The sequence below is a fragment of the Python bivittatus genome, unplaced genomic scaffold (assembly GCF_059951505.1).
Source record: "Python bivittatus isolate LINGU-HERP-01145 unplaced genomic scaffold, Pbiv_v1 ctg000560_np1212, whole genome shotgun sequence".
NCBI classification, from domain to species: Eukaryota; Metazoa; Chordata; class Lepidosauria; order Squamata; family Pythonidae; genus Python; species Python bivittatus.
Window position 1 is genome coordinate 8,503,145 of NW_028277083.1, and position 16,016 is coordinate 8,519,160.

The following is a 16,016-nucleotide window of genomic DNA, read 5'->3' on the forward strand; positions in this document are numbered from 1 at the left end:
ATAAAGCAGGGAGTAAAATTGACCACAGGGCTGGTATAAAGGGTTCAGAAGATTCACCAATGAATCAGTTAGCTTCATTTCAACTCCTCTCTCTATTAGCTTACTAGGTGACCTTGTTACATGGAGGGATGGAATAAGAATGACCATTTGGAGGCTGGTACTTGGAGAATGTGTATACCTTTCTATGTTGCTGCTTCTTAGACAATTAAGGTATACACAGTGTTCTTACTGGAAATGTTTTATTACAGCCTTTGGACCAGAAGGATTCTTCAGGCAATTTGAGTTATACGTATAGCTAAAAAAAGTAGGAAAAGCAGTAAAATAGAACTACACCATGCATCATTAATAGGAACACTAGAAAAAAGTTTTTCCCAGGCTTTACATGGGTTGGACTACAGTTCCCATTGTGTTAGGGCTGATGGGAGTTGGAGTCCAGTGCAACTTGTAGGTGTCAGGTTGGAGAGCAGGCTACACAGAATTTGTACTTCTTACACTGTTAATCAGGGGGTTACTGAGAACTCAGAAGCCCCCCATCTTATGAGACACATGACAACTAGGAGCAGAGCCTTATAGTTTATGGGATCTTCCCTGTTCCTTTGCTCAATCATGGCTTTGTGAGCATTTGAATGCTGGCAGACAGTTGGTCTGTTTTACCCTGAGATTTAATTTAGTGGGGTTTAGCCTTGTTATGTCTCTGAAAGTTTTTTATTACAAGTGTATATCTCTACACACATTGTCCTCCAAAAATCAACAACAAACTGCCATTTTTCATGTCCCAGTGAGGTATTGAACTGGTTTCATTTCAGTCCTGGATGTATCCACTTTTGGAGCACAGCCCTGGGAACAAGAGAGGAACTAGCGACGTGGGAGAGGGACTGCCATTTTAATATCCCATGATGCACCTGCTGAAGTTTTATTGAGGGGCATTGTGGGAAATTTATAGGGACATCCTCCTCTGCCTGATGCTGATTAGAGCCTTGCTACTGTTAGCCGTGTTCTCTATTTTTTTGGGGGGGGGAGTACTTTTGCATCCTCCAGAAAAACCCAAGGAATCCGTATTCCTCCAGAGCAGCCTATTTCGCTCCTCTTCTTTTTCCAGAAGTTCAGTTCTGGAACTCTGGCATTCCAATGCTGTCAGCACAGAAGCCCCTATTAGAGGAAGGAATTTGCTGTAAAGAAATGGAAAAAAAAAATCTAGATTCCCTCACCAGCATTTATGCTAGGGCCAGGCAGAGAGAGACCTTTTCCCCCCATTCCTATTTCTCTTTCAATCTGATGCCACAAGATTTGCTTCTGATAGCTCTTTTAAAAGCGAAGAGAACACCTGATTATTTTTCAAAAGCAGAATGCAGTGTTGGCTCACTTCTTCAGTTACAAGGTTCCTGAGGATGGTCGCTTCCTTCATGATACAATTCTTTTTGTGATGGTTTGATGTTTCTTTGATTTACTACACATCCCTTCAGTCCCAAAGGAAAACTTCAAGAGAGAACAGATCTTGTTGAGCTTCTGCAGTAGGGTTGCTCTAGTCACCCCACAGGCTGGGATCATTTCTTTCCTGGAAAAACTCAGAGAACCCATCCACCCTATTTCACAGTCCACAAATTGGGGGAAGAGCATAGGATGGCCCTTCGGGGCCCAGATTTAGGCTGTGTGTGTTCCTGATCTGGATTTGTGAGGTGTGTGAACTTAATTCTCTTCTCTTTTCACAACTCCTCAGAGCGCTTGCCGACGTGATGCGACCGGAAGGTCCCTGCACGGCAGATCATATGGAAACAGATCTCAATATCGTGGTTCACATGCAGCATTATGAGAACATGGAAACGAGACCACCCACCAATAACTTACGTAAGTGTTACTGCTTTGGTTTTTGCTTGGTGACTTTGGAGTTCCTTAGGCCTGTGGTGAGACAGATTTTGTCTTGCCTTGTTGAACCCATCAGTAATTGGTCATGTTCTGACCTTCAGTTTTATTGCTGGTGGTTTCACATTAGCATCTTTTTGCTAAATGTGTTAAAAAGGTAGTTGAGTTGTCTTTCAAGTATTTCAGTCATAGCTCACCTGAAGACCAAGAAGGGGAAAAACCATTAAGGAATCTAAGCCAATGCATATTTTCTTGGATGTTCAGGTCTATAGATCTCAGTGGAACTGAATTTTCAATGTGCTGGATTTGCTGTAAAGAATGCTATGGGTTTTCATCAAAACAGTTCAGGAATTTTCTAGTGGCCCAAATCTGAAATACTCTAATGAGCTCTTGGTGACAGCAGTAAACTTGATAACTCATTGTAGATCTGCAATATATCTGTGGTGTATCAATTATGTATTGTATTTCAACCAAGTGGTTTGGTGTCACAGCTGATATAAATATATATCTCCAATTTGTTTATATGCAGACCCTCCGACATATTAATGAATTATTTTGGAAAATGTTTCCCGCAAGGGAGAATAGAGGGTGATGGCATTTGGAAGAACATTCAAGCTTTGGCAGAACTGTAGTTTCACTTCATTAGCAATATATTCTATTGCTAAACCCAGACCAAAATCTACTGGGAGATAATGATAAATATTTAGATAAAAGCTACTGCTCTGAGTGAAATCTCAGTGCTGGATTATTGTCAACAGTTAGATATGAAACTTAAGTCAGTAAAGATAACTAAAAAAAATCAACGAAGCAGGAAGTTTTGATACTCTGGGTCTTTTTTTTAAAAATCTGTAGCTATCAAGGGTTCCTCCATTGACTATGAAAATGCAACTCAGCAGAGCAAAACGTTATCGCTGCATGTTTATATTTTCAGTGCAGGTTTCAAAATTGGAAACTGTACATTGATCTTATTATGGCAAAAATCTTCTTTGAGCAATTATTCACCACTCCCTGATGACCTCCCGAAAAGGAGTTTTTAGTAGGCATTGTTTCTCTATCATCTTTTTATTCATACTGCCTCATTGTCTGAAGAAGTTTTTAAATGAATTTCGTTCCTCCAGAATATTACATGAAGAATGTTGCCAGTCTTTGAAAAGTGGAGTGTTTTAAGACAGTCACTTTTAATAGTTCGGTGTTTGTAGTTGTGTTCTGGCTGTTGCTGTTAGAGGTGTTGAACAAGAAAATGGGGTGACATGAATGGATCCAAGATGTGTGAATTAGATTAATCCAACTTGAGTTTTAGAAGCCTAAAATAACTGTGTTGATTAAAATATGAATGACAGGAAATACACATTTAAGCTGTGAGAACCAATACTGGACTAATGCTACTGCTGATATTGGTTGAAAAAGTGCATAGAGACTATTTATGGAATCTGTTCAACGTGCTTATGAAATTAACCCATTTTTGGGATCACACACTATATTCAATCATCCACTACCAAACACATTGGCTTGGCATATCAAGCTTAACTGCAAAGCAATGTCACCACACTGGAAACTCACCAAGCCTATCATATTGGATAAATCCATTTGCTAGGTCTGGATCCTGACCTGATTTTGTTTGAATGCTGCAGTTTCATAAAACCAAAATGGCTGTGACATGGCTATAATTTGCCTGTGAAGAAGCATCAACCTGTTGCCCTCTGCTCCAAGTTCTTCATCTATCTCTCCATTATATTACCCTTTAGCCCTAATCTGCAAATTGCTTCAGACACACTTACACAGCTAGTGTTTTCTCATTGCCCTTACTAAGCAGAATCTTGGGTTCCTTGCATTCTTTTGCTATACTACTACGTTGGATGGCACTGATTTTCTCCTTCCCACTTTTCTATCTGTATTCTTTTCCTCCATAACTCATATATTTAGTTGGATTCTTCTTTAAAATTAAGATGGTTCCCTAATTGTTTAGCCTATACTCCCAAATTCTATGGTAATTTTTGTATTCTTTATATTGTCAAAGAAACTATAGTGGAACCTCGGGTTACGAATTTAATTCGTTCCGTGACTCTGGTTGCACCCCGAATTGGTCGCAACCCGAAGGAAATTTCCCCATAAGGTTCAATGTAATTACCGTTAATCCATTCTGGCGTGGAGGGCAGGGAGGCGGCTATTGCTTGGAGGGAGAGTCCCCCTCCCTACGACCATGTGTCAGGGGCGGAAAATGGCCATGGACCACGTGTCGGGGCGGAAAAATGGCCGCGGACCACGTGTCAGGGGCGGAAAAATGGCTGCGGACCATGTGTCAGGGGCGGAAAATGGCCGCGGACCACGTGTCAGGGGCGGAAAAATGGCCGCGGACCATGTGTCAGGGGCGGAAAAATGGCCGCGGACCACGTGTCAGGGGCGGAAAATGGCCGCGGACCGTGTCACGGGAGGGAAAATGGCTGGGTATCCTGCTCGGAGTTCGCAAATCAAGGTAAATTTTTGCGGCCGGAGCTGGTCGTAACCCGAAAAGTTCGTTAACAGAGGCATTCGTAACCCGAGGTTCCACTGTATACAGTACTTTTTCTTTGGAAGTCTATATTATTTTCAAAAAGCTCAATACTTTAATGACAGGATTAATCTGCTCTGTCTAATGGATACATTCAGATGAAATGGAGGTGCCTTGTGTTGTAATGTTTTCTCCTGTATGTTCTTGCATTGAACAAAACACAATATTTCAGAGAGATGGACTTTTTTCATCTTTGCATTCCTTTTAAATCCCATGTTTTGACATGTTTTCAGAGATTGGGACACCATCCTTCATCTGAAGAACAGTAAAGGCCACAAAAGTTTTGATCCAAATATCAGTAAAGACAGCAGATGGGTTACACCATGCCAGGAATTTGTAGGCATAAACTTTCTAAAAAATAAATAAATAAATAAAAAACCTCTATCCATAGAAGACATCAGCAAGGGAGATCTAAAATGAAACTTTGGATATGCACAGAGACAGAAGACAGAGCAAGTTCATCAAAATATTCACATGATTTGTGGCTTTACGTATTGTAGAATTTAAAGGCTCTGGACGGTTTACCATAAAACCAGTCTTATGGATCTTCTAAACGTTCAGGTATATGCCTATGTGTGCATAGCACAGACAGAACAGTATAGAAAAGTTCAGTATGGTCATTTGTACAGTTTTGTACTGTGGTTTCATTCCAGATGAACCCCCTACATAGATTCACATGAATGTATAAGCATTTGTATGGTCTAGGGTAGTGTCTTCTCCGATTCAACCTACAATCCTTCATTTGATGAAAAGAGAATTGGCTTCTGCAATTTCTTTTGATGGAGAAAAGTTGAGTGACATTCTCAGTGGGTAAAATATTGGGCTCTTTCACTTAACTAGTCACAAAACAGGTGTGGGGTGTTCGTGAATGTCCTTTCTTCCACTGTACTGTCCTCTTTTCTGTGGTCTTCCTTTTCCTGGCTCCCTATGCTTCTGTCCAAAGTTCTTTTCTCCTTTGAAGCAAAGAGCAAAAGTCAATTCTCTGTCCTCTAGTTGAATAAGACATAAAACCCCAAAGTGCAGGAGAATATTTCTAGCTGATATTTCAACAGGGACTGATTGCAAAGAGGTACATGGATTTTGATGGACATCATGTTTAAGGATGTGCCTTAGCAGATATCTGCCAAAGCACCTCTGGTGACTCTTGCTCTTCACAGATACAAAATGCCTAAGGTACAGACCTAGGGGCTGTGGGCTGCTTAAACATAAAAGTGTTCTCACTCGGTCTGGAAACAGAAGGAGATTCAGATTTGCTTTTTCTGTTGCCCTTTCCTCTTTGAATGCCAGTGATGATGGGTCTAGCAAAGGGCAGCAAGATATTCCATGAACATCTTTATCCAGGCAGATGGCATTTTTATGGCACTGACCTTTCCTTTCTGCTTTTGCCTTAATTGTCTTTTTAAAAGGAGAGAAAGATGCTGGCTGAAGTTCTCCCTAGCTATGCATGGGAGCAGAGAGGGGAGAAAAGGATCTTCAGGGATGTGTTTTGTTTGAATCCAAGCATTGATGACTTAGTTTCAGCTGGCTTTCCCTCCCACCCTACTTCAACTACACCTCACAGTATTAGTTTGTTCAGTGGCAACTCTGCCAGTTTATAGTTAAGAACTTGAGGGGACGTCTTCCTCCGAATGCTTTTTCTTTTCATGCGATGACTTTTGGTTAGAAGAGAATGGGAATAAGAACTGATCTTTTTAAGATCCAGGTACCACTTCTCAGCTGAAGGGGCAAGTGGAGTGCTTCAGATAATAACTGAATCAGGGTTTCCCAACCTTGGTTGCTTCCAGATTTATGGACTTCAATTTCCAGGCCTCCCCATCAGCATGGCCGTTGTTGAAAGCTCTGGGAGTGGAACTCCATGCATCCAGACATCGTCAAGTTTGAAGTCAACAAATCAATATAGTCAGCTCAACTTTTAATACCACTCTCAATTTTTCCTCTGGGAATTACTCATTCAAAGGGGTATTGCATACGTGGGAAAGGTGTGGACTATACCTCTGGCCTAATCACTGAAAATATATGGTCCTATGATTGTGAACTGGGGAGACCCAGGTTCAAGTCCATCTTCAGCCAGAGAGTTCCCTGGATGACTTTAGGCTAGTCACTGTCCCTCAGGCTGAGAGGTAGTGTAGAATAGTGGTGAAGGTGCCAGACTAGGAGTAGGGAGACTCAGGTTCAAGTTGACCCTCAGCCTTCAAAGCTCCATGGGGGACTTTGGGCACTCACTCACTCTTAACCCATTCTACCTCTCAGAGATGTTGTTGGAGAATATGGGAGGAAGAAACATTATGTATGCTGCCTGGAGTTCCTGATTGAAAGGCCAGATAGAAACCTAACAAATAAATAAATACTGTGCTACAAGCATGTAATTGTTTTTGATCTTGACCCATGTCCATATAAGTCTATGAACATAGATTCTGGATGGAATATTTATGCCATTCTCATAGGCCCTCCACTAATTTTTAAGTCTGTTAAAAATAAAAAGTGTTCTTCCTCCCATACCAACTTCCTCCTGTCCTATTTTTTTTTTTTTTTGGGGCCTCTCTGCAACTTTTATCTCAGCCTAAAGGAAGCTGATATGGCAATACTTACTTCTCCCAGATATGTTCTTATATTTGTTTCTGAATGTATCCAGCATTGTTTATTCTTGCTACAGGTAAAGATAAATGTAGCTTTACCATGATTTCCTGTTTCCATTTTTTATCCCTGCAGCAAGCTGAACCAGAAAACAAACGGAATAGTTTTAAAAAAATGTTTTAAAAAGAATGAAAATGAACAGGCCTTTTCTTCTGATTTAGAAGAGTGGGTTCCAATCTGTGAGCTCCATCTCAGAATTCCACCTTTGCAATTTACTAAACCAAGCTTTTTAAAAAATCTCCTCCCTCCACTTTTGAGCAATACTCCAAATTTAGTTTATGCCTAAAGATGTAAGTAAATCAGTAGGGGAACAGCATTAAATAGTAGGGTGCATTTTAGACTCTCCTTCTTCTTAATGAAACATACTTCATCACTACCTCCCGGGTTTTGTGACAAGAAACAGCTCTTAGGATACATATGTTGACTGATAGCTTCACACTGTTGCTTTAATGACTGGGCATCTTTTTCTTTTCTTTTCTTTTTGCATGTCCCCAACTGGTGACTCGCCCTTTTGGATCCACTTGGGGACCTTTTTCAGTGCACTTGCAGCAAATGGAGGAATGAGGTTTTAAGCTGCCTGCTTAGCATGGTTGGAAAGTGGACCTTGAGGCCAACAGAATTCAAGTGGTGTGCTGTTCTTGTCACCAATTTGGGGAGGGTTTCTCATTTTATGAGCAAGCTGAGGGAAGGTTTCTCATTTTATGAGCAAGCTGAGGCACTGACCTTAAAGACTAGCAGCAAGCACATGGCAAGGGAGCTGTCCACCAGGATATGGTGCTGTCAATGGACAATGCCCAGGGACCAGTTATCTAAGCCAACGCCAAAACTACTTCAGTTGTGGCACCCTCATAATGGAACATTCTGCCTTTGGAGAGTGTCTGTCATTCAGCTCCATCAATTCCATAAGATGTTCGTATGACTGACACTTTTAATCCCTTTTCATTTGTCTACTGCTGATTGTACAAAGGTGGGGGGAGATATAGTTCATGGTGCCTCCAAAGTTTTGTCCCTGGAACTCTTCCAAAAGCTTCTGATGAATAGTTATGTTCAAGGTGTCAAAAATAAAAAATACATAGGATAGATATACAGAGGAAAAACCATGTCCAGTGGGGGAAACTGTGTCTGGTTGTCTTTTATTAAGCAGATTCCTTTGAGTCCAACTTTACTCCTGGTTATTTCAAGGACACAACAATGTACTTTTCTTGGTGACAATAACATGACTGACTTGTCATTTCTTTCTTTCAGGAGGTTGAGTTGTATTTATTTACTTATTTATTTATTTATTTATTTATCATATTTATTGTTTTCTTCCTCAGTCTAGCTTAAAGCTCTAGGATCCCCCAGTGTATCTCATCCAAGTACAACCAAGCCTAAATCTGCTTAGCTTCCAACCCTATTCAGATCTGCCAGGTGCTGCCATCAAATGAGATAGATGGAATTTAATATTTAATTTTAAATGGAAAAAAAACCCCTGAATTAAATTTAGTTTTCATTCTGGCCTATATTCACTTTCTGGAGATTAGCCCCAAGCATTCTTCTCAAATGACAGATGTTAACAAAGCCTGAAAATGCACTTTTTAAAGGGAAGTGCAATACACCTTGGAACAGCTGACTGTGGAGTTGTGGGTTTGCAATCTTTAGAGGCTGGACAACCCCCATGGTTTTTCTACACCGTTGCAGAGGGTTGGACTAAGTGGTCCTAGTGGTACCTTCCAACCCCATAACTCTATGACAACCTGCCAAGATGGAGGAATCTTGTTTTACATCTTCATCTATGTGTGGTTAACACAGCGAACACTGGTGCCTCACCAGATGCTCTTTGCGCCAGGCCGACTGCACTTTCTCTGGAGATGGCCATGTCATTCTCCAATTTTGTGGCAATGATTAGCTAATGCAGGTAGGGAAAGCAGGTTCAATGAGAAAACAAAAGGCAGAGTTGATATTAAACTTGCACGAACAGTTTCAGTAAATCAATAAACATGTACACTGGTTGGATGCCATTCGTGGAGGGGTGTTTCCTTGAAGCTTTATTGAAGTATATGAGAGCAAATGTGGGTGCTCAAGTGAGCACTTCTAGCTTGATAGAAGAGAAGGTCTGTCGCTCAGGATTGAACTGTGATGTTCTCTGGGCTTGGTAGTTTTCTTGTAGACATTTCATTACCCAACTAGTTACCTAGTCAGGTAATGAAACGTCTGCAAGAAAATGACCAAGCTCAGAGAACATCAAGGACTCCACAGTTCTAGTTTGGTCAGGGCTGGACCATTTTGCACTGTATCCAGTCCATCCCTATAGGACTCTGACTTTGTGTGGAAATGCCTCTGATTATAATGCATCATAATAAGCCAGGGGAATGAAAATTGGGTCAGTTTGAGGCTTTGTTTGCCTTGCTGAGAATGTCAGTGAAATCATATGGGGCTCAGGCCCATTCTGAGAGAGAATCCCAGACACTCATGTTGTTGCTTAAATCCCCCTCAAATGCAGAAGCCCAAATTTTGGGCTCAACTCCTTCTGAAGAATTCCAAAAGATCTCTGTGGTTCTACACCCTGTTTTCCACCACTGCACTAATGGGTGATTTAGCCTACCTTGAGTTTTAACTGGCTCAGTTCATGCACTGAGAACATAAACCATGTTTCCAAGGACCAGTGGCTTGATCTATAGAACAAGCTGAGCAAAATCAAACCATATTAAGTCTTAGGTATCTGTATAAGCTCAGCTAGAAGGAAAAAACTGCAGCAGTTCCCCCCGCCCCCCCCCCCCCCGATGTGCTGGACCACGTGTAGCATCTTTCCTATCCAATATATCTGATGCTGTCTGAGATGATCAGCATTGTTCTCCAATACATCCTGGACATATTGGGTGGAGGAAAGTTAATTGTCCTTTAAAAATTGCCAAGAACAATGAGGTAAATCCATGGATTTTGGCATGTGGGAAGTTTGACAGGTTGCTTCTGTACAAACGATGATGTGAATTGTAGAACTGGAAAGGACCACAAAGATTATCTAGTTCAATCCTCTGCAATATACAAGAAAACTAATTAAACCATCCACGAAAGGTTTATCTCCTGTTTTCTTAAAAACCTCCAAAGATGGAGAACCCAGAACCTTTATAGGTAGATTGTTCTACTGTTGTATAGACCTTACTGAGAGAATTAGGGAAGTTCTTTTCCTTGTAATTAATATAATCTAGGTAGCTGCAGTGTATATCTATTATTTCTGATCCTAGTTTCTGTGGTCATGGAAAATAGTTCTTTCACCTATTTTGGAAAGAGAAAGTTTGCTTGGAGAGTTCTTGAAAGTTGAAGAGGCCTGATAGGTGTGGCAGAAGTTTGAGTGTTCAGTGAAGGAATGTGGGTGGAGAGGAAGCAACAATGGTTCTTTTGGTGTTGGCAGAAGCTTGACATTTTCCCATCCCACTGCTTGCATTTCAAACCTTGTGAAATATTTGTATTGCACCAGCCTGCATGTGCCTGAAGGAATTTCTGTTTCAGTCTTGTATTAGTTGGCTTGAGTGTTTCTGTGAAGATTGATATTGCTATACATTATTTACCGGGAATATTTATATCCACCCTTCTGCCTGACAACAGGCTTCCAAAGCAGCTATCATTAAGGAAAAACAGGCATGACCTACCACAAAATGTACTACATCCTTTCTCCTAAGAGAAATAATGCTGTTCAAGTTGGCTGACGTACGATTCCCTTCAAGCAAGACATATTATTCATTCTTCTTCCTCATCCTCCACTCTGGTTTTCTGTTTCTGTTTCTCTTTTCCACCTGTCCTTCTCCATCAGAGGTGCCTAACTGACCCCCCTCCCCCATGCCTGTAGGTGGCTCCTCAAAGTCTTCCTAGGAATCTCCAAAAGTTGTTGTTTCCAAATTATAACTTGTTAGTCAGATAGAAGGAGCAGAAGTTCATGAATGGAAAATAACAATCCAAGTTAGAATTTGTGAGGATTGCCACAAATCTCCATGTGGTTTTTCAAAAATGTGCAGGAACCACTTTTGTCAAAGTGAAGCAGTCCCTAGAGGCAGGCAGGCCCTGTCTCAACATTTTGCAGACATTTCATGACATGAAGGCCACACCTTTGCAAGACTAAGCACCTCCTCAGGACATCTCCACCACGATCTAAATAGTTCTGCTGTTTGCTGTTAATCAAATAACGTCAATTTCAGTTTTAGTTCTGGGCTCATCCCCTAATTTTTGGAGAGTGACCCCTGGAAGAGATCCTCCCTAGTTTCTCGGGCTGTAAAGGAGACCAAAGGCGGGTGGTGGTGGTGGGGAGATATACTTTCAGACTTGCAAGTTTCTGTCAATGTAGCTTTACAATAAATGATGTCAGCCTCGCAGGGTAAACCAGATAGTAATCTGGTTTAATAGGCTTATAAATTTAATAATAAATAAAATAAAAATAAAAATCACAACCAGATGAGCTAATTCTACTTTATTGTAAGGCTACATTAACAGAATCTTGCAAGTCTGAAAGTACAAATCTCCTTTACAGCCTGAGAACTTAGGGAGGGTCCCTTCTGAGCCTCTTGCCCCATCCATTATCCAGCTGCAGGCTGTGCTGTCTCTTATCTGACCATTCCCTAGGCAGCAACTCTTGGCCCCATCTCCCAAGATCTTTCCCACATACTATTATACACTTGGGGGTGGCCAAGGCCTTTAAAAATTTGCCCTCAAACTGTATTTTTTTAAAAAATAGAAGGATATGGTCAATAAGAGAATTGCATTAAATGTATTTAGCTGGGGAGCTGAGAGCTGAGCCGTCTCTCAGATGTCATAGCTACCTCCTGCCTTGAAATTTCTCCTTTGAGTCAAGAGGATTGGATGGTCTCCTTAAGTCTCTTACCATTTGAGCATCCAATCTTTGGATCTCAAATCCTGCTTCCTGATCAGTTGTGTCTAAGGCAAGGAATCTTAAACTTTGTGGTGCTATGTCCCCTTAAAATAATACATGGATTTGTACACCCCAAGGAATAGAACAATCAGACCTTACTCTAACAGGGCTCCTGATCTCAGTGCGCTGAGCTTGTCTGGGCAGAGCAAAACCACAGCCTGGCAACCATCGAGGTGTGTGTGTGCAAAGCAGGCTTGGGCACGCAAAACTGGATTGCTGTCAGATCTCACCCCAAGGGTTGTTCTGTTCTTTGATGGCCTTTGTGTTTGCAGCAACAGCTTCTGCAGGAGTTCCAACCTGCTCCTGAGAACAATCCAAGGTGAGAAGCTGGTGCGTAGACTCCCCTTTCCTCTTTCCCAAGAGAGTTTCTTATGGGGGGGACCTTATGCTGGGTTCTGGTGATGATCCTCAGCCCTCGCTCCAGGTCTCCAAGTGTGCTGGCCTTCTGTTGCAAGACACCCTCCTGGAAGATGTAGAAGAGACTCAAGTGCTTGGAGTTCTTGGAGCAGGTGCACAGTGGGTCAAAGACCCAGTGTGATGCCCCCCCCAAGAAAGAAACCCAGGAAGATCAGGAAAGTAGAGACTCTGCAGAAACATGATTCTGGCTGGATCACTTTGGATCAGGATGGGAGTAGGTTAGGACTCTTGCAGGGGCTGTTGCCTCAAGCACAAAGGCTGTTGAAGGAGAGCACCAGGACCTGGATCCTTTGCATTGCATGCCAGCAGTTCATTGGAGGGTGTTTATGTCCAAGCAGAGTCGGAGTGAGTGTGACCCCCCCTTTTAAATTTACTCATGACTCCCCTGGGGTTGGAACCCAGTATTCAAGAACCCCCGGGTTATGCCTTTAATACCTAGAGTTTGGAACTCTAGAAAGACGCCACAAGTTTCCTGGGAGGATGACTACTTATCTCCTTGATTTCCTTCGTGATTTACTCAGCCTCATTAACCTCCCCATGTTGTTGATTAATTAGTCCTGAGTTTGTATTTAACCACTTTCTGCAAGCTCCTTAATGTAAAATATAATTAATTTACATTTCATAAAACGTGGATGCTGGGGATTCTGCTAGAATATGATGAGCTGGGCCTGCCTTAGAAACTGGCTATTGTTGTTGAGGAACGTTCCTGTTCCTCTGAACAGCAGTGTGTGTATTGCACTGAGTTGTGGGGGTGCGCATGTGACAAGATCTCTGTAGCGTTCAGCATATGGGTAACTGAACAGTACATTTGGTTCAATGCCTGTGCTCAGATACAAAGTCCAGATGACTGGCTCCGCTCTACACAAAGTTGCCCAACATCTGGTGACCGAAGCAATGTGTTCACTTACAGCTCTTGAACAGACGATCAGCATAATGACAACCCTGATCAATACGTCAATATAATTCCACATGGGCAAAGTTGAATTCCGTGTTTAAAAAATGGAATCGCCTTCACATAATTAATGTGTTGTGTGGGTGTCTGTATAATGCTTTGGGTTTTTTGTTTTTTTGCATTCTACATTCTATGACTTCTATAGTCTGTGTTCCGTTTTGGATCATTTGCTTGGATTTTCTATTTCATGCCAAGCAACCTGCGTAGATATTTCTAAGAAGTCTCCAGAAGTCAAACTTCTGGCTAGGAGCAACATAAACAATTTTATTCATCCACATTTTTCTTTGTAAGCAAAGGACCACTGTTTTGGGTGCTATTAAAAGCTTCTTTTTCTTCCAGAGACATGATGACAGTCATATTTCACACCTGTTGTCTTCTGACTCCAGGCATAGTAGTGGAGGAGGAGAAGGGGAAAAATGTGCCCTAAATTCTTCCCCTAATATATCGTTTTTCAGTTGTCTTTTAGTGCAGACTTTAAGATGACGTTCGTTTCCTAAATGAGAAACCAGGTATGATTCAGGAGCTGGTTAGTTACGGTTTAAAATTCATGAAGTCACCCCTAATCCATGGGTGAACCCAGCCCATTGGGGGTTATTCAGTTAGTTGCAGCGTAACTTAGTTAGTTAGTTGCAGCATTAGTTGCATGAATGCAGCCAAAAACTGCCTTTTGGAGAATGAGGGGTGCAATGTTGTTTAGGCAACATGGACATGGACAACATGTGAATTTGTAAGAAGTGAAAGCCGATGCAAAACATGCATTGATTCTTCAGTGCTCCTTCAGTTGGAATTCAGAAGGATCAGAGTGGGTTGCAGAGAGTTAAGAGAAACAAGGAAGGAGTGCAGTATTGGGAACTCAATCATCCTTAAGCTAACTCAGTGTTTTTCAGACTTGGCAACTTTAAGATGGGTGAACTTCAACTCCCAGAATTCCCCAGCCAGCATGTTGTTCTTTTGCTTTAATCTAAAGTTAAACCAGGCTTTCTCCTCTCCTGGAAAATAACAATGGAAGGAACTCTTAGGGTGCTCCAGAAGCAACAGAGAACAACGCTACAGTAGAACTGTCTAAGCAAGACAATCCTTTGGGGGGAGGCACATATATAGAGATCTTCCCCCCCCCCCCCTTATCCTCAGGTTGCTTGAGGATTCCCTTCAAATTGCTTTGGCTGTTGTAGTGGTTGTTTTAATCCTGATTGATGTTGGAGGAGGACTTCTTCTGGTGACATTTTCTGTTACAGAGCAATTTGTCAGTCAATTAGCTCCTCCAATGGAGGATTCCTCAATGTAGCTTAGCGTGGAAATGAGTAATAATACTCATATTTATTTAATAGATTCCCATTTATTTTCTTTAGAATAAATGATATTGCTATGGAAATGTTGTATTTGGTAGCACACATCTTTTGGATGCAAAAGATGTTGCAAATACACCCATGTAATGTTCTTGGTCAAAGTATGGAAGTCTACATAGTCATTGATGCTTTGCTAATAGAAAAGGGGGCATTGAAAAGAACTAGATCAGTGTTTTTCAACTTGGCCACTTTAAGATGGGTGGACGTGAACTCCCAGAATTCCCTAGCCAGCATGGCTGGCTGGGGAATTCTGGGAGTTGACATCCACCCATCTTAAAGTGGCCAAGTTTGAAAAACAGTGATCTAACTCATTCCAAAAACGGATTGCAATGGAACTGGAGAAATGCCCCTGTCATCTAATGGAATGCTGTACCTGCTCTTTAGAACAAACACCCCTCCACCCAAGGTTTGGGGGCCCCAAACCCTATTAGCCTCTCCTAGTGCTATGAAAACCTGGTTTTGCTCCCATGCAAGATGATAACTGACCCCATTCTGCTGGGAGAACACCCAGCCTCTGTTATGGGTGTGATTGTGGTTGGGTGTACATATATATGTATGTATGTCTGTGCTCAATTTTAACCATTTTTGGAAAACGATGAGCCGTAGACTGTTAATTTATTTACAGTGGTACCTTGGTTCACAAACTTAATTCATTCCACAGTTCTGGTCGTGAACCGAATCGGTCGTGAACCAAATCAAATTTCCCCATAAGGTTCAATGTAAATAAGGTTAATCTGTTCTGAACCATATGTATTTTTTTTTAAACCACAAAAATATGAAACGAAGTACAGTACAATACAAAGAGAGAGAACACTAACCTTGCTTGAGGCGACCCTAAAAAGCTTCACAGCAAGTGTCTGTCTGTGACCGCGATCTCGCCTAGAGGAAGCCGCAACCACGTGTCAGAGCAGAGAAGATGGCCATGGGTCATGTACGTCACCCGATGCGGTGTTCGTGAACGGAAGCAACCATTTGGAAATGCTGCTGTTCGCGGACCAAATTGCTCGTGAACAGACGCATTTGTGAACCGAGGTATTACTGTGTTTCAACTGATAGCACTGGCCATCTTGCAGAAACAACTCTGGGCAGATAACATAGGATTAGAACTCCATACAGCCAAAAATAATGATGATAATTTGTTAATAATCAATATACCAGAGCCAGTTTGGTACAGGGGTTAAGGCACCAAGCTAGAAACCATGAGACTGTGAGTTCTAGTCCTGCTTTAGGCACGAAGCCAGCTGGGTGACCTTGGGCCAGTCCCTTTCCCTCAGCCCTGGGAAGGAAGAGGAAAGGGCAAACCGCTTCTGAAAAAACTTTGCCAAGAAAACTGCAGAGACTTATCCAGGCAGCTGCCAA

The 16,016-nt window shown here is 41.8% G+C and overlaps 1 protein-coding gene across 1 annotated transcript in view; it reads left to right on the plus strand.

Annotated features, from left to right (window-relative positions):
* SHISA9 (shisa family member 9) overlaps positions 1 to 16,016 on the plus strand; it is a 152,222-nt gene that overhangs the window by 11,403 nt on the left and 124,803 nt on the right. The window contains exon 2 of the mRNA XM_007421985.2: positions 1,718 to 1,845. Coding sequence (XP_007422047.2) covers positions 1,718 to 1,845 — 128 coding nt within the window. The remainder of the gene's footprint in view (positions 1 to 1,717; positions 1,846 to 16,016) is intronic.